This window comes from Budorcas taxicolor, chromosome 6, assembly GCF_023091745.1.
Source record: "Budorcas taxicolor isolate Tak-1 chromosome 6, Takin1.1, whole genome shotgun sequence".
Taxonomy (NCBI): Eukaryota; Metazoa; Chordata; class Mammalia; order Artiodactyla; family Bovidae; genus Budorcas; species Budorcas taxicolor.
In genome coordinates, this window is record NC_068915.1 from 67445060 (window position 1) to 67457097 (window position 12038).

The 12038-nt window shown below is 35.7% G+C and overlaps 1 protein-coding gene across 3 annotated transcripts in view; it reads left to right on the forward strand.

The window, feature by feature from the left end:
* The window catches only part of SLAIN2 (SLAIN motif family member 2), a 72171-nt gene that overhangs the window by 36284 nt on the left and 23849 nt on the right, over positions 1-12038 (forward strand). For all 3 annotated transcript variants that reach the window (XM_052641691.1, XM_052641692.1, XM_052641693.1), the window contains exons 4-6: positions 2546-2707; positions 5542-5901; positions 6283-6420. In XM_052641691.1, the coding sequence (XP_052497651.1) occupies positions 2546-2707; positions 5542-5901; positions 6283-6420 (660 nt within the window). The remainder of the gene's footprint in view (positions 1-2545; positions 2708-5541; positions 5902-6282; positions 6421-12038) is intronic.

The following is a 12038-nucleotide window of genomic DNA, read 5'->3' on the forward strand; positions in this document are numbered from 1 at the left end:
AAAGTATTAATCACCTCAAACTTTTGACCTGTGTACTTGCCAGGTTCATCACTTACTGATCCTGCTCTTTGCTCTGTACATAGGTTGTTAGTTGCTACTTATTTCACCCATGACTGTTGTACTAAAAAGTTTGATCTGTTTAATATTTTTAAAAAATATTAAAAATTTTTATTCAGATACTATTTGAGACTGACCTTGTAGTACATTTCCTATTATGTGCACTATACTCTTTTTGATAATATAAATATTAACTATGTTTTGTATTCTTGCTCTTTTTACATGCCGTTCATGTTAGAGCTGACTCTTACGGTGAAAAATTCAGAAAACAAGAATTTCAAATACATCTGTATTAGAAATATTAGTAACAGTGCTGGGATTTTTCAGTTCTTCATTGGAAGTTGATCAGATGAAAGCATTTCCTTAGAAAGAAGTTATTAGGTTGGTGCAAAAGTAATTGCAGTTTGTATTGTTGAACTTTGCTGTTTGGTATTGGAATAGATTCTTAATGAATGTGGTTATGTTGTACATCATTTTAATGCACCTTTCTCACTTTATTTTTTTTTTTTTGCTAATGACTTATTACTTGCTGTGTATTTTATATTTAAACTATGGAAATGATGATTGACAAATAGCAAATTCAGTCAGTTTTCTTATTCAAGTTCAAAAGGGGTTGTAAGGCAGCAGAGACAACTTGTAACATCAACAATGCATTTGGCCCAGGAATTGCTAACGAACATACAGGGCAGTGGTGATTCGAGAAATTTTGCAAAAGAGATGAGAGCCTTGAAGATGAGGGGCGGAGTGGCCAGCCATCCGAAGTTGACAGTGACCAATTGAGAGGGTCACTGAAGCTGATCCTCTTTACAACTACATGCTGCTGCTGCTGCTGCGTCTCTTCAGTCGTGTCCGATTCTGTGCAACCCCTAGACAGCAGCCTACCAGGCTCCACCATCCCTGGGATTCTCCAGGCAAGAACACTGGAGTGGGTTGCCATTTCCTTCTCCAATGCATGAAAGTGAAAAGTGAAAGTGAAGTCGCTCAGTCGTGTCTGACCCTCAGAGACCCCATGGACTGTAGCCTGCCAAGTTCCTCTGTCCATGGGATTTTCCAGGCACGAGTACTGGAGCGGGGTGCCATTGCCTTCTCTGTACAACTACATGAGAAGTTGCCAAAGAACTCAACGTTGACCATTCTGTGGTCATTTGACCTTCGAAGCAAATTGAAAGGTGAAAAAGCATGATAAGTGGGTGACTCATGAGCTGACCACAAATAAAAAAAATCATCCTTTTGAAGTGTTGTCTTCTATTATTCTGTGTAACAGCAATGAACCATTTCTTGATCGGACTGTGACGTGCAATGAAAAGTGGATTTTATATGACAGCTGGCAGTGACCAGCTTGTATTTGGACTTTCAAAGCTCTTCACAAAGCCAGACTGGCACCAGGAAAGGTCTGGTCACTGTTTGGTGGTCTGCTGCTCGTCTGATCCACTACAGCTTTTTGAATCCTGGCAGAACCATTACACCTGAGAAGTATGCTCAGCAAATCGATGAGATGCACTGAAAACTGCATCGCCTGCAGCCAGTGGTCAACAGAATGGGTCCAGTTCTTCTCCATGACAACACCCAACCACATGTTGTACAAGCAACACTTCAAAAATTGAATGAACTGGGCTACAAAGTTTTACCTCATCCACTGTATTCACCTGACCTCTTGCTAACCGACTACCACTTCTTCAAGCTTCTCAACAGCTTTTTGCAGGGGAAATGCTTCCACAACCAGCAGGAGGCAGAAAATGCTTTCTAAGAGTTCATAAAATCCAAAAGCACAGATTTTTATGCTACAGGAGTAAACAAACTTATTTCTTGTTGGCAAAACTGTGTTGATTGTAGTTGTTCCTATTTTGATTAATAAAGATGTGTTTGAGCCTAGTTATGATTTAAAATTCATGGTCCAAAACTGCAATTACTTTTTCATCAACCTAATAAGACTCTTTTGGATATGTATAGCCTTTATTCCTTTGAGCTGTCTTCCATCCTCCTTTGGTTTATAGTGATAAAATGTGTTTTTAATCCAGTCATTTCCTTCATCCTGTCTTTGTGCTTCACTACTAAACATCAGAGAACTCCTTGGATCCCCAGTACTAGTTTGACACAGGAATTTTGTAAACATGGCATAACGTAGAAGAAATGAGCTTAGTGTTCTTTCTTTGGTTTGGTTCTAAATCTCTAAAGAATCCTGATTTTCCTCAAATTATAGTTTTCTTGTTTAGGAAAAGTAGGTGGTTTTATTCAAGGGGAAAGATGATGGTGTTTGCTAATGACTGAATAGGAGGGGAAAGCATGACATAATTCATCTATTTATAGAGCAGTTTCGTTGGCTACCTGGTAAAAGTTGGAATCCTCTAGCATGTATTATGTGAACATTAACTACTTTCCCAGTACTGTTTTGAAAACTTAATTTTTCATAAGAATATGGATAAATTCTAGCTATAAGATGTTTATTCAATTTTTGTTCACCAAAGTTTGAATCATTTTCTTTTTTAAGGTAATTTGAAAGGTTCATCAGACAGAAATCCTCCACTCAGTCCTCAGTCCTCTATAGACAGTGAATTAAGTGCTTCAGAATTAGATGAAGATTCAATTGGATCCAATTATAAGCTAAATGATGTAACTGATGTGCAAATTCTAGCTCGGATGCAGGAAGAAAGTAAGTATTTTAATGGTTAAAGCTTAGGTCTTTCATTATGGTATAATTTTGTTTCCCTTATTAAATGTCTTACAGTGTTGTGGAATAGTAGTTTAATAAGAATAGAAATGTTGAAATTTCGGAGGCTTTTTCAGCATGTGGACTGGTTTGTTCATATACTTGTTTTTAGAGTCCATTGTATGCTGAGCAGTTTGCTGTGTGAGTACTGAAGAAAATCAGGCTTTGCTCTGCTGTGACTGGAAATCATACCCTGCGTGTTACTCTGTACTGTAATTCACTAGTCTGAGTGAGTGAAGTCGCTCAGTCGTGTCCAACTCTTTGTGACTCTGTAGACTGTAGCCCACCAGGCTCCTCTGTCCATGGGATTCTCCAGGCAAGAGTACTGGAGTGGGTTGCCATTTCCTTCTCCAATTCACTAGTATAGTTATACTCTGTTCTCTGTTTCCTTAGTGTAGATTAGCATTTCTCAGCTGTTCCTTCATTATTACCTATCCCCTAAGGAGCCTATTTAGACTTTTCTTTTCCTTTTTACTCACCTCCACTCCCAATAAATTTTAATACCACTGATATATTCTATATCTCTTTGTGTATACTCTAAGAACCACAAACTGTTACCTCTTAAGATTTTTTTCACACCCACAAAATCGATTTTTTCTCCTTGGAGGCAAGTATATCATCTTTCTTACAGTGTATGGTGTATTATGATTCAATAAAGAGAGAGAGAGACCTTTGTGAAATTGTGAAACTTGAAATTGTGACATTAAATGAAGCATGTGATACTGCTTTGCACAGTGGTCCTTGCAACTTTTTGGGTAACAGGTACCTTTGAGAATCTGATAGAAGTGTTGTCCCCAAAATATACATGTGCACAAAATTTTTATTATTTCAAGGGTTCATCAATGACTTGACTCTCATCTGAGTATAAGATGATGATAGTATTATTCTTGCCTGTACGTTTTATTGTATGGGCTTAACTGAAGGAAGCAATCTCTCTAAAGTGATCTCTTTAAGCTTTACAATGAAAAGATCCTTAAAGCACAGGTTTCAGTCTTGACAGTTGGCTGAGGTAATGGAGCAGTGCTATAATTTAGTTGAGAAATTTTGTTTGTCCTTTCTTTTATGTAAGTTTTATCAAGCTGTAACATTAAGAAACTGCAGAATGTTGGTTTCTTACTCTGCTAATTCTTATCCCATTTTTACACATCTTCCCTTAGAAAGATAGAAAGGTTTGGTGCTTATCTGTCTTTAGCCCTAGAAACCAATAACATGTTACCCTTTTCTTCTGTAACTTTGTAGACATAACTGCTCACTCCAAGTATGGTATTGTCAGCTAATGAGGGGTTATTGTCACAGATGTGAAGAAAGAATAAAGAATGCTGCCTGTCACTTAGACTAAAGTTATTCATTTCTTCTTTGAACCCTGACTTTTTAGACTGCAATATTTTGTTAGAAATTCAATCACATATTTGCTATAGTTTTCGTATTGTATGTTGGTAACACATAATAGAAATTTTAGCCTTTCTTTAAAAATCCTTTCTAAGCTATTCACATGCATAAATATTTCTTTTTCTGGTGAATTAAAAAAAGAAAGTGATACTGAAAATGTGAGTGATACCTCTTTGAAAACACCATCATTTTCTTTTTAAGAGAATGATTTTCCTTTTTGCAACATTGTTTCTCCAGTTTCTTGCTAACAAAATTGTAAAGTAACAGATGTGGACTTTTGCTTGGTTCAGCTCCCTCATTTTTAAGATGAGAAAAGCACAATGCCTATAGTGGTTGTGATCTCCCTAAGACCCACTTGTTAATGGAGAACTTGCATCAGGATTGGGATTTTCTTTTCTAAAACAATACTCTTTTCACGGGTCTGTTGTCTTTTGCTAGGTGACACCAAGTAATTTGTCAGTTACTACAATGGTCTCCAAACCTGACCAAAGGGCTAGGTGGGCCCTAGGAAACCATAGTGTTATAGGTACCCTGATATGATTCTCTTTCACTTCTTTCAGGAACCATGTTGATAACACTTTCTGTGTATGACTATATAACTTAGGAAGTTTGAATACTACTCAAGAACAGACAGATCTTCTGGACTAAACTGCCAATAGTTAGCAGGATTGCCTTAAAATACTATGTGAATTCGACACTCTTTATGAATTGTAATTTTTTTCTCATTGAATATGTTTCACATTTGTTTTTACTCCAGAAGTTTTTATACAATTTGAAGGGCCTCTTAGGTTGCTTGGGTGTTTCTGGAAAAACAAGAAAAAAGGGACTCCTTTGAAAATTCTTACTTAATGGTTTAGAATATAAGCTTATTTTATTGAAGTCCGTTAGCTTATGAAGCAATTGAAAATACATTTGTACCCAAGTATTGAATTCCTAAGAGTGGGTTAGAAGTTTCCTTCATCGTCTTCTGAGTAAGATTAACCCAAAGGTTTAGTATCCAGGATGTTTATTTACTCACTGATGTATTCTTTACACTGGTTGGACAGGTAATTGTTTTCCTTCAATATTCCTTTAATGTTAATCTCAAATTTGGACTCTGTCTTTTGAAATAGAAGTATTTTTAAATTTATGGTTTTCTTTTTAATATAGATTTTGGATTCAAGAAGAAATGTTGAAATTGGGTAAAAGTTTATGAATTTCATGTAATTTAAAAATAGCTTTTTAGATGTAGTATATGCATCCTTATGTGTGGGGAAGTCCAAGATGAATCAAGTAAAAGGGAATTTTCCTTTACATGTTATATGCTATTTGTGTTTCTCAATGATAATCTTGTGCTTTTAAACCTTAAATGTTTAATACCAAAGAAATAACACATTCATTATTGTCAGGTCTCCGGCAAGAATATGCGGCCACAGCGTCTCGGCGCAGTTCTGGTTCATCTTGCAATTCTACGAGACGGGGTACTTTTAGTGATCAGGAGCTTGACGCGCAGAGTTTAGATGACGAAGATGACAATGTGCATCATGCGGTATACCCTGCTGTTAACAGGTTTTCACCATCACCACGCAATTCACCTCGACCTTCACCTAAGCAGTCACCCCGAAATTCACCTCGTTCTCGATCTCCTGCTCGGGGAATAGAGTACAGTAGAGTGTCCCCACAGCCTATGATTAGCCGCTTACAGCAACCTCGCCTTTCACTTCAAGGCCATCCAACAGATTTACAGACAACCAATGTTAAAAATGAAGGTAACCATAAGAATGGAAAAAAATTGTCCTTCATATTTTGGTATATAGTAACACCGTTTTTACCAAGGTTTTGTATTTTAGATAAGTAGATCAAGAATTTTTACTTAGGTTAGTTTTGGTTTGCCATACTGATGAAGTGTTTAGATTTTGAGTTAAGTAATTTATGGTTCTTTTTAAAAGATTCTACCTTTTTTTAAAGGTTCTACCCATTTATAGAAACTGTATTGAGTTATTTTTTATAAGAATGGTTTTTTTCCTGTTAGCTCTTCTAAAGTCTCCAGAACACTTAAAGAATGATTTTTGAATATTAATATTTTAATTTTCTCCATCCTAAAGAATGTTTTGACTTGTTTTTTTATAATTAAAATTCTGTTGTCATAGAAAAACTAAGACGCAGTCTTCCAAACCTGTCCCGAACATCTAGTACACAAGTTGACTCAGTGAAAAGCAGCAGAAGTGACTCAAATTTTCAAGTGCCAAATGGAGGTATACCTCGCATGCAACCTCAGGCTTCAGCCAGTAAGTACCTTTTATGTATCAGTTATTTAAAGAAAAATGAAAATTACAGAGTTTAATTTTGTGCTGAATAGCTGTACTGTAGTAAAATGTAATGCTTATTAGTTCTATAAGATGATCATAGCTATATTAAATTATATATAAAATATATATAAATATATATATTCTTTAAAAACCTCCTGTTCTGCAGTACTGAACATTAAAAGTGACAGAATCTGGGGGGGTCGAGGGGGAATAGTCCTGAAATAGACCATTTAAAACCCAAGGAGCCTTCTTACTAGAATATTAATAAAAGCAATAATCGTCCTATAAATATACAAATGAAGGCTTGCTAAATTCTTAATAAATACTTTACCAAAGGTAGAATTTTATTTTTTAAAAAAAGGTTGAAAGTAACTTGATGGAAAGAAAAGCTGAAACTGTTGATTTAAGGAGAAATATGCAACATAAACAAGGATTAGAGAATCACACAGAAGGAACGCCTAAGACAAAGTGGCCAGACTGAGCCAAGAAGTGATGTGGGAATAGATGGGCACTCTGTACTTTACAGAGTGATTTTAAAAGAATTGAACACTTTCCAAGAACTATTGCTTATTAACTAAGGCAGATATGAGCATGTACTAAACCCAGTTTTAAACAACTATCAGAGTTATTTCTGCAATCTCTGAAATGCTCAGTATGCATGCCTTCTATCCCACAGTTCACATCAGTGTTGTAGTCTGATTTATTCAGTTCCTTTGTAACATATTTACTGTTTGTGGTTAAAGTGGTCACTGTGATGTGTTCCTTCATTTCCTCAAAGCTGTGATGAAGAAGTGATACAAACATAAAGTTATTGACTGTCCATTTGTAACTTGTGTATTGAGTAACAACTTTGACAGCATTCAATTCTTTTGTAAGTCCCCTTGCATTCTTCCTTGGCTCTGTTGTGTTTAGCTGACTTGGTGTACTTTATATTAAGCTGCTGTTATTTGGTGGCTCAAAAATTCTCAGTCTAGAAAAAAATTTTGGTTCAGTTTGAACCAAAATGACTTTTGTGACTTTTGTGATAATATTGATAAGTTTTCCTTATTTACCAATTGTAAATGATATTATTTATATTATAAAACTCACATTGTGCTATACCTTATATTCATAATTCTGTTTAATCCTCTGAACAAGTCTATAAAGTAGGTTCAGTTACTAATAACATTTTTACAAACTAGGAACTGGAAGCTTTGAAAGGCTATGTAGCTTATCACTTGCTCATTCCCTAGAATTTTTTCCCTATAGTTGAATTATTTTCTGTTTTCCCTCAGAAGTTGATAATTAAAAATAGGTAAAGAAACATAGTGAGATTCTAATCACTAATTTACTTTTAAGTGGAATGAATGTATGCAGTTTCATAGTAGTATATTTCAGTACTTGAATAATGTATAGGCAGGAGAAATAGTAAGGTACCATCCTTTTTTAAAAATTGCATATACTTGTTTATTTTTATATTTGTAGTTGTGAAACTTGTTTATGATGAAAATGTCAGAAACATTTATTTTAGTATAGAGTCACACTGCTCACAGGATGTATTTGAAAAGTAGTAAATCCAGAATATTAGCAGGTTTAAAATTTAATAAAGTTCATTTGATAAAAATATTTAAAACTTGGACTTCCCTGGCAGTCCAGTGGTTAGGACCTGGCGCTTTCACTGCCATGGCTCTGGGTTCAGTCCCTGGTCAGGGAACTAAGATCCCACAAGCCACATGGTGCCGCCAAAAAAGAAAAAAAGTTAAAGCTTTGTGTTTAAAGTCAATACATTATGAAGCAAAATAAAATGTTACCTATTTTTCTGAAAATTTTACATATATCTTTAATACAAAATATGTGTTTCAATTAGTGTGTGTGTTAGATGTACTATTACATATCAGAATAAAAAGACTAATATGGTAATTATGTAAAAATATTATAATGGCAAGTTTTATACATGAATAGCATTTTAAATATTTTATACAAACCAGTTCATATATTTGCTGCATTTTGTTTTCTTTTAAGTATTTTTCCAGCTCTTAAGTGGTAAAGCTTTGGTTCTTACTTGCTGGTCTGCATGAACCTAACTTTGCAAGATTGCTGTTATTTCCACCTAAGGGACCACTTCTTTTGCCTTGTTACTATGCAATCACTATTTTTATATGCTTATTTGCTATGGCTGCATTATTGTGGATGCTGGCATTCAAATATGAATATTATGAGAGTTCTAATATACTTCATTTTCATAGCTATTATCAATTCTTGACTTTTATATTTGGAAAATGTGAGTAACTTAAAAAGTTTAAGAAAACCAGAGCATTGCAAAGGTCATGAATACATGTAATTTTTTCAGTTTCTCCAGTTGAAGGAATGTTTGTCAGGGACAGTTTTTCAAAAGACTAGTATTCCTTGTTTTCTAAGACCACTAGAGAACAGGTTTAGTAGAAGGCTTAATTTTCAGAAAAATATAGGAATTACTGGTTCAGAAATAAGAGAAGGGAGAAAAACCCAAGACAGTCAGCTGGTTTTGAAAAAGTAGTACATATTTACTTTTATATGTATTATCTCATTTGACCCTCACAACATCTCATTTTTTTATTTTTATAGAGAGGGAGCAGAGATCCATGTAAATTATATGTACAGTGCAAAGTAACTAGAAAACTGGCAAAACCAAGCCAGATTAACTCTCAGCTCCTCTGTGTCTCCCAATTTCCTCCCAGTTACTGTTTGGATTACATCATGCTGACCCTAACTGCAAATAAGGAGGCATTGGAAAATATTCTTGGATGACTCCGTTGGAGCATGATTTGAGGTTGAACTATAAATACTTTGTGAATTACCACAAAAGAATAAACTAAGTCTGTGTAACATTTATCATTTGCTTGCTTACATGTGACTAAGTGGAAGAACATATTTGCACAGGATACAGTGTACTCCTAGAGGAGAGATGTGTAGGATCAGTATTGTACTGAGGACCTCACACTGAGGAGGGAGTGTTCAGGGCAGTTGCCAGCTTATGTGTAGCCAGACTGCACTTTGGCCCATGGGGAAGGAATTCTCATCCAAATTTCACTTGTGACCAAAACACTAGAATTTTACACAATTATGAAACATGAAGTTGAAGTAAAATAAGTCGCTCAGTCGTGTCCAACTCTTTGTGACCCCATGGACTGTAGCCTACCAGGCTCCTCAGTCCATGGAATTTTCCAGGCAAGAATACTGGAGTGGGTTGCCATTTCCTTCTCCAGGGGATCTTCCCAACCCAGGGATTGAACCCAGGTCTCCCGCATTGTAGGCAGAAGCTTTACCGTCTGAGCTACCAGGGAAGCCCCAATATAATTATGTTGAGTCAGTTATCACAAAAACATTGATATTAAGTATAATTCTTCTGACCTTTACTTCTGGAAACATTGATAGAATACATCTGGAATGGGGACCCAGAATCTATTTTTTAGAAGTGTCTCAGCTGACTCTGGGGCATAGTTAAGTTTAAGAACCACTGAATTGGATCTCAGCTGTGGAGGATCTTGAATATTTAATTGAAGTCTCCAGATATTATCCAGAGATTATTATTATTACTTAATTATTCAGTAAATAATTAAGATGTTTATAGGGTATATGTTATGTTCCAAGCATTGGGAATATAAGTATGAAAGAGAGAGCTCATGCCCTTCAAAAGCAGGAAGTGATGGGGAAACAGAGGTATTACACTCATCAGTATAAAGAGGTTTTCTGGGAAGATACTGAAAGATATCTCAGCCAGCTCTGGAGAAGGTGTCACATGAGGGAAGAAAGTATAGATTTTCCCAACAGTGGGACCAGGAATGAAATCGTAAGAATGACACCCTGATGATAGTGGTTTTGTTTGACTAAAGTGTGGGTCACAGGATGGTTAGTCGGTTCAGTGACAAGAATGAGAGATGGCAGGTAGGGGATAGATTGTGGGAATTTTAAAATACCATATTTGGAATTTCCTGGCACTCCAGTGGTTAAGCCTCTGTACTTTCATTGCTGAGGGCACAGGTTCTAGTCAGGAAACTTAGATTTCATCCCAACAAGCTATCATAGGCTTTTAATCAGGGTTCCTTCTTAAGAAATTGAATCTGATAGCAATGTGAAGAGTGGATTAAAGTTCTAGAAGGATTTGGAGACTTCAGTTTAGTATACTTTGTCATTTAAAAAGTGATTTTGGGAACTCCTTGGCAGTCCAGTAGTTGGGACTTTGTGTTTCCACTGCAGCAGGCATGAGTTGGATCCCTAGAGGGGAACTAGGATCCCACAAGCCACATAGTCAAAATAAAGAAATAAAAGTGATTTTGCCATTGGAAAATGGATCAAATTAAGATTGATAATTCAGATTAAAATTTAGTTTTTGTTCTTATTTGTGTAACATTGTTTCTTTGTGGTGTCATGAAAATCATTCATTTTATTCTCTGTATCAGGCAAATTTAGAGTATACTGCCTGAACCTATTTACAGTTTGATTCTTTGCATTTCCATTGGACAATCATCACTTGTCTGTAGATGCTGTTCTTGTGACATCAACCATGAAACTTGAGGGATAAATAAAGTCCATTGGAGTCATTATAGCTGTGAATTTAAATAACATCTTTCCAGAACAATTGGTTATAGAGGATATTTTATATTTAAACCCTCATTTAAGAAATCTTGGTGGTTAATAGATATTGTGGATTGCCAGCATTATGCGCAGTTGGTTACCCTTTGCCCTCATTTGCTCCACTACAAACACTGTGGCCTGCTTCTGTTCTTCATGTGTGTCCGGCACACTCCTAGCTCAGGTCCTTACTACTGCTTTTCCTTCTGTCTAGAATGCATTCCCCCAACATCTGTATGGCTCACTTCCAGTCTTCCTTCAGATCTTTGGACAAATGTCATCTCAGGAGAAATATTTCTTAATCACCCTATTTATGATTGCAGCTTATGTCTCCTACTTCTTGTCCCCCTTTCCTACTTAATTTTCTCCTTAGCAGCTGTCACCATCTGGCAGGCCATGGATTTTATTCTTTGTTTCTTGTCTGTTTCCCCTTCCCTAAACTCTTAGTTCCATGGAAGCAGGAACTTTGTCTGCCCAGCTATGTATTCATTATTTCTAAAACAGTACCTGGAATAAAGTACACAATTATTAGAAAGAAAGTAGGGATGAATGGGTGAGTGAATGAATGAAAATATGAATGGTAGAAAGCATGTATGAATAAATATATAAATGAAGAATATTTAATGATGATAGTGCCTGATATTTCTGTGGGATAGATATGAGGTACTGCATTATAAAATTGATACTTTTTTTTAAGTTTGGAGAATTTTTTGCTAGTCCACCTGGCAATATATTTAACTTAAACTGGCATGCAACATTGAGTTGCAGTAGTGTGTTGTAATAAGTATTGGTAGAAATTGAAATCAAATGGGTTTGTTACTTTTTAAAAATGTTTCCTATTAGTGAAAATCCTGTCACCATTGATTGGATTAAGCAATAGAGATAAAGAAAAATTCTCCTTAATTCTTTTTGGTGATGTATCAAGTAATACATTTATCCACAAATGACTGAATGCTGGCCAGATTTATGGTTTGAGGTCTCTTTTGGGGGGCCTAGAGGTGTATGAA